We start from the raw sequence: 13,351 nt of genomic DNA, 5'->3' as shown, positions 1-13,351 counted from the left end.
CAAGTCCAATCAGTATAATTAAAGACAACTGGACTCAAATGAAGGTGTAGAACCATCTCAAGGATTATTAAAAAAATGGACAGCACCTGAGTTAAATATATGAGTGTCACAGCTAGATAACTAAGATAACTAAAACAATTATTACTGTGTTTCCAATTAATTACTGCATAACAATGGAAATAAATGCAGTGTCTACTCTTCATTGATTACATGTATTTTAAGCAATAAATTATTTATTTTAAGTTGCACACTTTTATGTCAGAGGAATTAGGGGCAAATATTTTTAGTGTAACAATAAGATAAAGTGTTTTCCTAAACCATGGATAGAAAAGGCCATATATGATCGGGTTCAATGTTGAATTGATATAAGTCAACCAGTTAAATAGTTCGGGAAGAATTCCAGTTGTCGTATTGTGTGAGAAAGTATCAATAAGAGATGTAATGTAATATGGCATCCAGCATGCATTAAATGCTCCAACAACTATCCCTAGAGTTTTTGCTGCTTTTTTCTCATGTTTCACTTTTTGTGATATCTTTGTTGATGATGTAATGTCAGATCTGCCCTTTTTTGTTACCTCAATTGTTCTTGCATGCCTGTCCGAAACTAAAAATATCTGAGTATACAGACCAATCATAACACACACTGGCACAATGAAAAACAAACATGTACATATAGAAGCACATGCTTCACTGATCAAAACTAAACAATTTCCAAAACAGTTTACAGACACAATATATTCTCCTATGTTCATTTTGGCATTTAAACCAATGGAACTGAAAGCATACACTGTAGCCAAAATCCAGCTCAGAGCTGCCATAAGGCCAGCAACAGGTAGAGTTATTCTTGAAGGGTAGTGAAGTGGATAGCACACAGCTTGATGTCGATCCGCAGCAATAGAAATCAGATGAAAGATCGATGCACCAGTGAACAGAAAGTCAAAAGTAGAATGCCAATAGCAGAATTCTTCCCCAAAGTACCAGCATCCATCCACAGTCCTGACCATGCTGAAAGGCATGACTGTGAGTCCCAGAAGCAGATCCACTAGAGCCAGAGACATCACCAAAATGTTTGTAGGTGTGTGAAGCTGTTTAAAATGAGCTATGGAGATAATGACGACTGAATTCCCCAGAATTGTAACAATTGTTGCAAACACCAGTAACGAATATATAACTGCTCTAGCTGCTACATTATGAGAAATCTTCACACAAGAGAGATTTGATTCAGGATAACAGTACTCTATGAAATCTTTTGCATCAAGTAAAGATAAATTTGAAGCTCCCAACATCCTTTAACCTGAATATGTCACAGATTTACAGTCATCTGTGATCTACAGTTTTATGCACAAAGTGATTTATTAAAGAAATGTTCATGGTTATATTTGCTTACCAGACTCAGAATGATACAGACTGAAAGGTATTAGTCCAATAGCAACGAAGTTACTTCCCCCTTTGATCCACAGAGAACTAAATGATATTTTGGCTGCCATCCTGCCATTAATATAAAATAATAATAATAATAATAATAATAATAGAAATAATAGAAATAGAAATATTAATAATAGTAATAATAATAGGATATGCAGCTGTCACATTTAGCAGAAAGGACAAAAAAAGCTTTTTAAAGTTTACTTGTTTAATTTAAATGTCTAAGAACGTAATAACTATCCGCAATAGATAGGTATTTACTTTGAATTAAACAGAACCACAATTTTGAATATTTTAAATATACAATTTTAATTTAACTTTTTTAACTTTAAAACTTAATTCGTTTAAACAATTTCAAAACAATGGTGAAAAAACATGGTGAAATAAAAAATGTTTTTGAATAGTTTAATAGTGTTCGGAACATAAAAATTGTTAAACAGAAAACAAAATAAGAACGTGATACATATATACTCATGCATGAACATGTGAACACACACATACATACATTTATGTGTGTGTGTGTGTGTGTGTGTGTGTGTTTGTTCAATTCTTAAAAATGTTTAAGTTCTACAGTTCTTTTGTATAATAGAGACAATTAAATTATATGTAGTCATAATTAGCTGCACACTCAGATGGAGCTTGAATGCAAACATCTTAATTTTTATTTGGATATAGTCTATATATTTTCTTCTGCTCAAACCTCCTCTCTCATTTTTGGAGGTTTTAAAACAATGGCCCATCTGTCCACATTGAATGTATTAGAGGAGAGTTTACGTTACCGATTTAAATCATGACCAAGCCAATTACTATAAGTGTGCCAAAATAATAAATACATCACAATTACTGCTATTTTTGTTTTTATTGTTTAAATGTATTTTAAGCCACGAATACATTTATTTTAAGCTGCATAAACTTTTTATGTCAGAGGAATTAGGAGCAAATATTTTTAGTGTAACGATGAGGTATAATGTTTTCCTTAACCATGGATAAAAAAGGCCATATATGTAACATCCCTGCCGTTCTGAGGTGTGTATAATTGAAAAAGAAGGATAAAAAAACCTATAATTATCTAATCCTGCATCTGCGTTCGCTTTCTTCACCCCTAGACATGACAATATATAATAAGATTTAATGTTGAATTAATATAACACATCCAGTTGAATATTTCAGGAAGAATTGCAGGACTGGTATAGTGTGAAAAAGTATCAACAACAGATGTAATGTAATATGGCATCCAGCATACATTAAATGTACCTACAACAATCTCAAGTCATGTCAGGTCTGCCGTGTTTTGTGACCCCTGTTTTTCTTACAAGACAGTCTAATACTGAATTGAGTTTTAAGTATAAACAGTATTGAATATATAACTGCTCTAGCTGCTACATTATGAGAAATCTTCACACAAGAGAGATTTGATTCAGGATAACAGTACTCTTATCAAGTCTTCTACATCCAGTAAAGATGAATTTTAAGATTCTCGCATCCTTCAAACAAATGAAGTCAAAAATTTGTACAACAGTCAATGATCTTTAATGAGTGAGTGGGTATAAAGTACAAATTGATTTATTGACAAAATGCTGGTTTTTATTTACATATTTGCTTAGCTGTCTAGTTATTATACAGCCTGGGATATAATATTCCAATTAGAAAAAATGAGCCTTCCCCTTTTGATCCATAGAGAACTACATAATGTTGTTCCTCCAATTGGAGAATAAAGATTAAATTTTAATTTATTTATATACGGAGAATGAATTGTTATTTCATGTTAGCTGCTAAATATGTAAAATGTATATGCAGTGGTCACATTTAGCAGGAGGGCTAGAAAACCTTTACTTTACTTGGTTAATTATTAATTTTATGATTTCATTTATGTGGAATGGTATTGCAAACTTAAAGGGGTCATACAGGCCTACATGCACTTTTTTAAGCTGTTTGGACTGAACTGTGTGTTAGGAGAGTGCGTACACAACCACTCTACAATGATAAAAAGCTGCCCAGTGGTTTGCTTTTCATTTATTACAATAACACGCCCCTTCTGAAATCAGGCCAATCTCAAATGCCTTGCCGTATGACGCCACACCACAAGAGGTCGTTCCTACACAAGTTGATTTTCTTTTTCGGCTGCCCCTTTTTTCTTTCCAGCTACTGCATTCAAGGCCGTGGCTGGAGTCATAACAAACTCCCTGAAGACCAAGATAACGAGATGCTCTGGAATCCTACTCCCTCCCCCTTCAAGGACACCTGGCGCAGACTATTACGAGAGGGTTCAGGCTTACAAACTGATACGCACGCACTCACGCACACACATAACAGCTACAGATAGACACTCTACCTTCCCCATATCCAACGCCTTCGTGTGCTTATTCCCTTCAGTGTGGGCAGGCGGAATCGGGACCAGCACTCTCTAGCTGCAGGGACTGGAGCTGTTTGCCTACATTGGACATTTCCTATCCCCTGTACCCTAATCGTTGCAATGTTTATGTCATTGTTGTGTTTACATGTTTTTATGTGCTTGTTGCTGAGGTATTTTTGTACCCCTGATCGCACACTGCCCTTTTCGAAGGACAGTCTGGGAGGGGATTTTTTACCCTCGTTATCCTAATGTATCTATTTCTTATCTTCTATGATGGCGCCGGTTAGGTGGCTGCCGTCGCGACTCTGTGGTCGCACAAAATCATTTCACTGCATATTGTACTCTGTATGATGGTGTATGTGACAAATAAAATTTCAATTTGAATTTGATTGACACTGGTGTTTTAGCGAAGACCCGCCCCGAGTGAGAAGAAGCTGTTGGCCATTGTTTTTCGCTGCTGGAGCAAAATGGCGCCTATGCGAGTGTTGTGTACATTTGTTGGGTGTAATAGCGAACACAGCAGTTGTCACTTACTAACTAGGGTTAGTGACCTAGGGTACCTACCTAGGGTACCTACCTAGGGTTAGGTATCTGAGCCACTGAGGACGCAGTGGCTGAATGTACTTTTTAAAGCTAACGTCCCTGCCGATTTACCTAAATGTGTTTATGTTTGCGCTAATCATTTTTCACCAGACTGCTTTATAAACGCGGGTCAATATAAAGCAGGTTTTACTAGGAAGCTGCTCCTAAAAAATGGATCTGTACTAACGCTTCGTGTTCCTGCTTCATCTTCACCAGGCTCAGTGAGTGTGATTTATTTTACTATGAGTCTTTGCAGATCGCCTTTTCTAATAATCACGATGAGTGCGGAGTGTAAGTTAACTTATACTCTCATAGAACATGGTTATGGCTTCTTCTCTGTGTACATCCGTCTCTAAATAATCCCTAATCGCCCGTTTATAATAAACAATGCATTAAGGTGATTGTCTAGTTGCAAACTGTGTACTTAGTCGGAAAACTATATTATGCTTACCTTTGTTACGTTAGATGGTTTATAATGATGTCTGTCGAAGATTAAGAAGTCATGTAAACACATCAGTAAACACATCGCGTCCGTATCTCTCTCAGTAAGCTTCTCCGGTTTTTGTTGTTGTTGCTCGCGGCAGCGCAACAGCCCGTTAATTCATGCCCATGCAGTGATGAGAAAGACAAATCGAGTCGATGCATGTCCATTCTTTTAACTCCTGCGTTGTCAGGCGATATTACAAAATTACTGAAGAAAACAGGCTCGGGCTCTATAATTCTGCGTTGTGGCCAATGCTTTGTGGGTAATGCAGTCCAAAGCATTGCCCGCACTGAACTACACTTCCGTGGCTATACCCCACGTGTGTTGTGAAGACACGCCCCACAGAACTGGGGGGGGGGGGGGGGGCGGGCTCAGCAGAGGTCATGAGCATTTAAATTAGCATGTACTGAAACAGGTTGCTGAGAACAGAGCTAGTTTTTACCAGGTAAAATTAGTGTTTTTTTTACACAATAATTTTGAATTTTTAATTAACGTATAATACAAACTTTTCATTAGGACCCTAAAGATCATATTAACATTTAATGAAAAATATGATGTGTAGGACCTTTAAAAAGGATTACAATGCCATCTGTTTGGAATGAGCTAATTAATATATATATATATATATATATATATATATATATATTTAAATTTGGCCAATTGTGATGAAACAAAGCCTATATGTTACCTTAAACTTGCCAAATATACCCTGTGAAAACCCCATTTAAATTATTTCAGTAGTTTTTACATGATGCACAAACAAACAATGATAATAATAAAAAAAAAGATCTTGATGTGTTTTATTACTCATCTTATGTTCTCAAATACAGATTTGAGATGTATGAATCAGATGTATAAATAATAAAAAGAAACTTAAAATCAGGAAAAACATCCTTTCTGACAAATGATGGCTAAAAATATTAGACTGGTGAAGATAATTTTACTGGCCAATATACTAAGATTTAAACATTAGGATGGGTACATTTAAAGATTAAGGTGATATTTGCAACATGCTCTTATCAGTGCTTTTGACATTTCCACTAGCCAGTTTTTTTTAGTATTATCCTCTCATCACTTTAAAATTGAGGTCCTTAAAGAAAATGCAGTAGGCCTAGGGGTAGGATGTAAAGGGAAAGGCCAAAGACACCAAAGGCTTAACAATATATGTAGAATTTTGTTATGTGGTGCGGATTAGAAAGCTGCACCATGAGATGTAATAATAAGAGCCCTTATTTGCAGGGGGGGGGGTCAACAACATAGGAGATAGTAAACGTGCTTTTGAAACACACACAGGAAGACCTTCCTGTATGGAGATAGCGTGGGGTTATTAATTGGAAACTAAAAAGGAAACCAAAGAAAGCTTTATCTTGAACTTGATGCTCTTTGTCTTTGTTCAGAACTTAATGCATGCTTGTTTTGTAACTTTAGACTTTATACCTTACCAGTGCTACCTAATAATTACACAATGTGAGCAGGTATCAGGGCCCTTAAATAGAGATAGCACCAGGTGCGGCACGTTCGCATGATTGCAGCAACGTCGCTAAGAAACCACAATTTTGGTTGACCACATCTTTCCCTGTTCAAAAATCTGTACAGTAGATGCCACCAGATCTGCCCGTTCTAAACAGTGCAGAGTGTTTGCACATGGTTCTGGAATAATGCCTTATCTACTGTAAAACACTGGCTGGTACACCACAGACCAGTGAAGGGAATCACATTGATTATCTTGTTACAGTGGCACGTACTTGCCACAGTTAAGGTCAGTGTGCATGATTCACCGATAAGAAAGAGACTTGGCAAAATTGGCAGGAATGGGAGAGTTGCATGGTGAAAGCCATTGCTAACAAAAAGAAAACAAAGGCTTGTCTTAAAATAATGTTTGGCATGGGTAAAGTCCAGACATAAGTCTAATTAAGAATCTTAAACAGGCCGTTCCTGCTTGATAAGCATTTAATTTAGCTGAATTAAAACAATTCTGCATAGAAGAGTGGGACAAAATTCCAAACACTTAATTGCAGTTGTTGCTCCTAAGGGTGGCACAACCAGGTATTAGGTGTAGGTGCAATTTAGGTTGAGGCCAGGCAAGTTTAGGCAGTTATTTAATTAATAATTTAAATCATCATTTAAAAACTGCATTTTGTAAATATAAATATGTAAATATGCAGAAAATATCAGCAAATGTTTTTTCATGGCACTGTATATTAGAATTAAAATAAATGTAATCAATGCCCTTATTTGTTTATACCAATTTTGCACCATGAACACCTTTTTAGGCTGCATAAACGTTTATGTCTGAGGAGTTAGGAGCAAATATCTTTAGTGTAACAATTAGATAAAGTGTTTTTCTGAACCATGGATAGAAAAGGCCATATATGATGGGGTTGAATGTTGAATTAATGTAACCCAACCAGAAGAATACATCATATATGATAACTGGTATGGTAAAGTTTAAAAGAGGGTCAATTAGTGATATAATGGCATATGGCATCCAGCATAAATTAAATGTACCCACAACAATGCCAAGAGTTTTTGCAGCTTTTTTCTCATGTTTCACCTTTTGTAAAATTTTGTTTGAGGTCATATCAGGTCTGTTTTTTTTTGTGCCTTCAATTTTCTTTGCATGCTTTTCTGAAACTAAAAATATGTGCACATACAAACCAACCATAATACAGACCGGCAAAATGAAAGAAAGTATTGTACTTATAGAAGCAGATACTGCATTAATAAATAACAGACAACTTCCAAAGCAATCTATGGATGCAATATAATCTAAGTTTGCTTCATTGGATTTTATACCAACAGTACTGAAAGCATACACTGTAGCCAAAATCCAACTCAGAGCTGCCATAAAACCTGAAACAGGTAAAGTTATTCTTGTAGGGTACTGAAGGGGATAGCACACAGCTTGATATCGATCTGTAGCAATAGATATCAGGTGAAAGATTGATGCACCAGTGAAGAGAGAGTCAAAAATAAAATGCCAATAGCAGAATTCTTCTCCGAAGTACCAGCAGCCATCCACACTCCTAACCATGCTGAAAGGCATAACTGTCAGTCCCAAAAGTAGATCTACCAGAGCCAGAGACATCACCAAAATGTTTGTAGGTGTGTGAAGTTGTTTGAAATGAGCTATGGAGATAATGACCACAGCATTCCCAATAATTGTAATGACTATTGCAAACACCACTATTGAATAAAAGACAGTTTTAGTTGCCACATTATGAGACATTTTTACACATGAAACATTTGATTCAGGATAACAGTACTCTGCTAAATCGTTTACTTTCAACAAAGACAAATTTTGAGCTTCTACCATCCTTCAATGTACTGTTAAAAATATCCTTTCATTAGTAGTCTCTTGTGAAAAATGATTCCTTCTTTAAGAATTGTCAGAAGTTATATTGGCTTCCCTGTCAAGAGATGAGGCCACCTGAGAAACAGTAGTCCAACAGGAAAAATGTTACTTCCCTTTTTGATCAATAGGGAAGTGAACACATTTTGTTGCTATGCACAAATAAGCATATTGCAGCAATATAATTCCTTGTTATACATAAGAATATTTTAATTAATTATTACTATTTAAAAAAAAGGAATTTATAGACTTAACTATGAACATAATTCAAGGAAATCCTGGTACAGGGGTGTAAAAAAGTGTTTGCTGCCTAATCCTAATAAATGGTTGGGCCACCCTTAGCAAGAACAACTGCAATCAAGCATTTTTGATACCTTGTAATGAGTGTTACAGCAGTGTGAAGGAATTTTGGCACACTCACCTTTGCAGAATTGTTGTAAAACAAGCAACATTATAGGGTTTTTCAAGGTTTTTTAAAGGTCATTCCACAGCATCTCACATGGATTCAGGTCAGGATTTTGACTAGGTCACTCAAGTCTTCATTTTGTTTTTCTTCAGTAATGCAGAAGTAGACTTGCTGGTGTGCTTTGGATAATTGTCCTGCTGCAGAACCCAAGTTCACTTGAGCTCGAGGTCATTTTAGCCTTCGTTATTTAAGCCATGTGCTTAGGTTCATTGTCTTGTTGAAAGGTAAATCATCGGCCCAATCTGAGGTCCTGAGCACTCTGGAGAAGGTTTTCGTCCAGGATATCCCTGTACTTGGCCACATCCATCTTCCTCTCGATTGCAACCAGTCGTCCTGTCCCTGTAGCTGAAAAACACCCGCACAGCATGATGATTCCACCACCACGCTTCACAGTTGGGACTGTATTAGAAAGGTGATGAGCATTGCCTGTTTTTTTCCACACATACCTTTTAGAATTAAGGCCAAAAAGTTTTATCCTGGTTGCATCAGACCAGATAATCTTATCTCTCACCAACTTAAAGTCTTTCAGGTGTTTTTTCAAATTCAAAATTCAAATTTTATTCGTCACATACACAGTCATACACAGTACAAAATGTAGTGAAATGCTTACACGACCGCCAGTGACCTTAAAAAGAGAATTTAAAGCTTATAATAAGTAATAAATAGAAATAAAAGAAATACGATAGAAAATTTAAATAAAAAAATTAAATAAAATTTAACTAGGAAAAATAGAACTAAAAATAGAAACTGAAAATAGAAAAATACTGTACAAATAGAGATATAATGGTGTGCAAATATGCATAGAAAAAGTGACTTTGTGCAAAGGTTATTAAAGTGTCTTTGTGCAATGGTCCAGAATGTAAACGTAAACATGTAGTGTAGATGTGATGTGCGTGGAGTTGTCCATAGTGTCCATGGATGTATAAAGATTGATTGATTGATTGTGAAAATTGTGAAAATATTGTGTTAGTTCTGCATAGTGGTGTGGTTGAGAGACCTTATCGCCTGCGGGAAGAAGCTCCTCCTCAGTCTCTCTGTGTTGGCCCTCAGGGAGCGGAATCGCTTCCCAGACCGCAACAGAGTGAACAGTCCATTGTTGGGGTGGCTGAGGTCCTTCACGACCTTCCTGGCCTTGGTCCAGCACAGCTTGGTGTAGATTGAGTGCAGGTCAGGGAGCTCGGTGCGGATAATGCGCTCAGCTGATCGCACCACCCTCTGTAGAGCTCGTCTGTCCTGCATAGTGCTGTTCCCGAACCAGAAGTCTCTCTGAAGTCTCTCAAGCGTCTGAGGTGGTACAGACGCTGCCGGGCCTTTTTTACCACGGTGTTGATGTGACAGGACCATGTCAGGTCCTGCGTGATGTGAACACTGAGGTATCTGAAGCCGTCCACTCTCTCCATTGGGCTCCTGTTGATGATGGGGGTCTGGTAGTTCCTTACCTGCTTTGTACTAAAGTCCACTATCAGCTCTTTTGTCTTGCTAACATTCAGGAGGAGATTGTTTCTCTGGCACCAGTTCTCCAGATTTCCAACCTCCTCCAGGTAGGCCGTCTTATCGTTGTTGGTGATCAGGCCCACCACGACAGTGTCGTCAGGAAACTTGATGACAGTGGTGGAGTTGGTAGTCGCCACGCAGTCATAGGTGTACAAAGAGTACAGCAGGGGGCTCAGAACACAATCCTGGGGGGCTCCAGTGCTGAGAGTGAGTGAGGCTGATACATGTCCGCCCATCCTTACTGCCTGTGGTCTGCCAGTCAGAAAATTGGAGATCCACTGACACATGGATGAGCTGAGTCCCAGGTGCTCCAGCTTGGTGGTGAGTGTGGAGGGAATTATGGTATTAAATGCAGAGCTGTAGTCGATGAAGAGCATTTTCACATAATTCCCCCTCCGAGTGTCCAGGTGAGTGAGAGAATATGGAGGAGATGTGAGATTGCATCGTCCGTGGAATGGTTTGGACGGTATGCAAACTGTAGTGGGTCCAGTGTGTCTGGTATTGAAGAAATGATAAGGTCTCTGACCAGGTGTTCAAAGCACTTCATCACTACTGAGGTAAGGGCTACAGGGCGATAGTCATTGAGAGAAGCAGGATGTGGTTTCTTTGGGACAGGAACAATGATGGACTCTTTGAAGCATGTGGGGATCACCGACTGAGATAAAGAGATGTTGAATATCTCAGTGAACACAGGTGCTAGCTGGTCTGCGCAGGCTCTGAGAATACGACCTGAGATGCCGTCTGGTCCTGCTGCTTTCCTGGTGTTCACTCTCTTGAAGGCTCTCCTCACGTCATGCTCGGTGATGATGAACGCGCTTCCGGTGCTGGCAGTGACTTCCTGTCTGTAGCCGTTAGCGCCGCTAGCATTAGCATCACTAGCGTCTTTAGCTGCAGCTTTGAAGCGAGCATAGAAAGTGTTCAGCTTGTCTGCCAGAGTCGCGTCCGCGTTTGTCATACCGGATGTTGTTGCTTTATAATCCGTTATTGTCCTTAATCCCTGCCTCAGGCTCCTAGAGTCACTCTGTTGGAGTTGTGACTCTAGTTTCCTTCCGTAGAGCTGCTTCGCCTCTTTCACCTCCGCTTTGCCTCTTTCACCGCCTTCTGGACGCTGTATGGCGCAGCCTTGTACGGTTCCATGTCCCCCGACGCGAGTCCCGTGTTGTAGGCAGCGGTGCAAGATATCAGAGCGTCGCGGATGGTTTTATCCACCCACCGCTTTGGTTGGGAAACGTTTTAATAGTCTTTTTTTCCACGGTATCATCCGCTAGTTTCCCGATGAATCCCACAACCGCTTCCGTAAACACGCTGACGTCATCGGAGCTGTTTCTGAACATGTCCCAGTCTGCGTCATTGAGTGCGTCCTGTAACGCGCTCAGCGGTTGGTCCGTCCAGCGCGCGACCTCCCTCTGAACCGAAACTTCCTGTTTTAGCCCTTGTTTGTATTTTGGCATGAGGAAGATGGCGGCGTGGTCGGAGTTACCAAACGGTGGACGAGATTGTGCCTTGAAGCCGTCCTTGACAGTTGTATAACAATGATCCAGTGTCCTTTCGCCCCTGGTGGGGCAGGTGATGTGCTGATAAAAGTTCGGCGCTGCGCGTTTGAGGTTGGCACTGTTAAAGTTCCCCGCCACAATGAGCGCAGCGTCCCGGTGCTGTGTCTGGTGCTGTGTGAGTCCGTGTCCGCTTGTGGTGGAATATAAACGGCACTGATTATGACCGATGTAAACTTCCGAGGAAGATAAAAAGGACGACACATGATGGACAGTAGTTCCAGGTTGGGTGTGCAGGAGCGTGTGAGAGGAACAACGCTCGCGCTGTTGCACCAGCTGCTGTTCACCATTAAACACACGCCGCCTTCCCTTGATTTCCCTGAGTCCCGTGTCCTGTCCATGCGGTGAACCGAGAAGAACTCGGCCGGCTGGATGGCGTAGTCCAGCACCGCTGGGTTCAGCCATGTCCCGGTGAAGCAGAGAAGATTGCAGTCCCGAATGTCTCTCTGGAACTTTACCCTGGCCCTGAGGTCATCGAGCTTGTTGTTCAGTGACTGGACGTTGGCGAGCAGGATGCTAGGCAGAGGTGTGCGGTGTGCACGGGCTCTCAGCCTGTTCCTGACGCCGGCTCGTTTCCCTCGAGGCCGCTGCTTCGCATCGCATCCATTGTTCTCCCTCAGGATCTCACTCGGCCAGCTCAGACCTGGAGTTAAAAACGTCGAATTGTGAGTACATTGTATACCAATAGAAACAAGAGTGTCTCCATCATAAGAAATGTACTCCATGGTTTTAATTTGACTGGTTTTAAAATGCTAAAAACTAACTTAATGAACAAAAACAAAGAAAAGGTGGTCGGAGCAGTCGTGATGGCAGCCGACCTCACCGGCGCCATTTTTTTTAATGTGTGTTGCACTGAAGAGAGGCTTCCACCGGGCCACTGTACCATAAAGTCCCGACTGGTGGAGGATGCAGTGATGGTTGACTTTGTCCCATCAACTTTTTCCCATCTTCCAACTGCAACTCTGGAGCACAGCCACAGTGATATTTGGGTTCGTTTTTACCTCTCCCACCAAGGCTCTTCTACCCCGATAGCTCACTTGGGCTGGACGGCCCGCACTAGGCCGGTTTCTGGTCATTCCAAACATCTTCCATTTAAGGATTATGGAGGCCTCTTAGGAACGTTAAGTGCAGCAGAATTTTTTTTTTAACATTGGCCAGATCTGTGCCTTGCCACAATTCTGTCTCTGAGCTCTTCAGTCAGTTTCGAGGACCTTATGATTCTCATTTGCTCTGACATGCATTGTGAGCTGTAAGGTCTCATATAGACAGGTGTGTGGCTTTCCTAATCAAGTCAAATCAGTATAATTAAAGACAGCTGGACTCAAGGTGTAGAACCCTCTCAAGGATGATCAAAAGTAATTGACAGGACCTGAGTTGAATATATGAGTGTCACAGCAAAAGATCTGAATACTTAGGACCATGTGATATTTTAGTTTTCCTTTTTTAGTAGCTTTGCAAAAATGTTGTGCTGTGTGTACATTAAGGCCTTGTTCACACGGGCGTCAAAATCGAGCGTTTTTCTTGCGTTTGTAGAGTCCAGTGAGCGCGGATCAAGCGCAGAGTGTTTTCTACACATAGGAGTCAATGAGAGTGTTCACACAGGCTTTGGTGACGTGCGAATGTCCGGCTGCGGGTTTATACGGCA

General features: G+C 40.1%; 2 protein-coding genes across 2 annotated transcripts; both read right to left on the bottom strand.

The window, feature by feature from the left end:
• Positions 1–233: 233 nt before the first annotated feature.
• LOC128541345 (trace amine-associated receptor 13c-like) lies at positions 234–1,286 on the bottom strand. The gene has a single exon (XM_053511724.1). The coding sequence runs from the start codon at positions 1,284–1,286 to the stop codon at positions 234–236; it is 1,053 nt and encodes a 350-aa protein (XP_053367699.1).
• A 5,827-nt stretch (positions 1,287–7,113) lies between these two features.
• Positions 7,114–8,160, bottom strand: LOC128513166 (trace amine-associated receptor 13c-like). The gene has a single exon (XM_053486839.1). The coding sequence runs from the start codon at positions 8,158–8,160 to the stop codon at positions 7,114–7,116; it is 1,047 nt and encodes a 348-aa protein (XP_053342814.1).
• Positions 8,161–13,351: the final 5,191 nt, after the last annotated feature.

Source organism: Clarias gariepinus, chromosome 2 (assembly GCF_024256425.1).
Source record: "Clarias gariepinus isolate MV-2021 ecotype Netherlands chromosome 2, CGAR_prim_01v2, whole genome shotgun sequence".
Classification (NCBI taxonomy): domain Eukaryota; kingdom Metazoa; phylum Chordata; class Actinopteri; order Siluriformes; family Clariidae; genus Clarias; species Clarias gariepinus.
The sequence above is the reverse complement of the archived record's forward strand: the minus strand, read 5'-3'. Positions and strand labels throughout refer to the sequence as shown.

Coding starts and splice junctions, on each gene's coding strand:
- LOC128541345 (XM_053511724.1), bottom strand. CDS start 1,286: ATGTTGGGAGCTTCAAATTTATCTTTACTTGATGCAAAAGATTTCATA.
- LOC128513166 (XM_053486839.1), bottom strand. CDS start 8,160: ATGGTAGAAGCTCAAAATTTGTCTTTGTTGAAAGTAAACGATTTAGCA.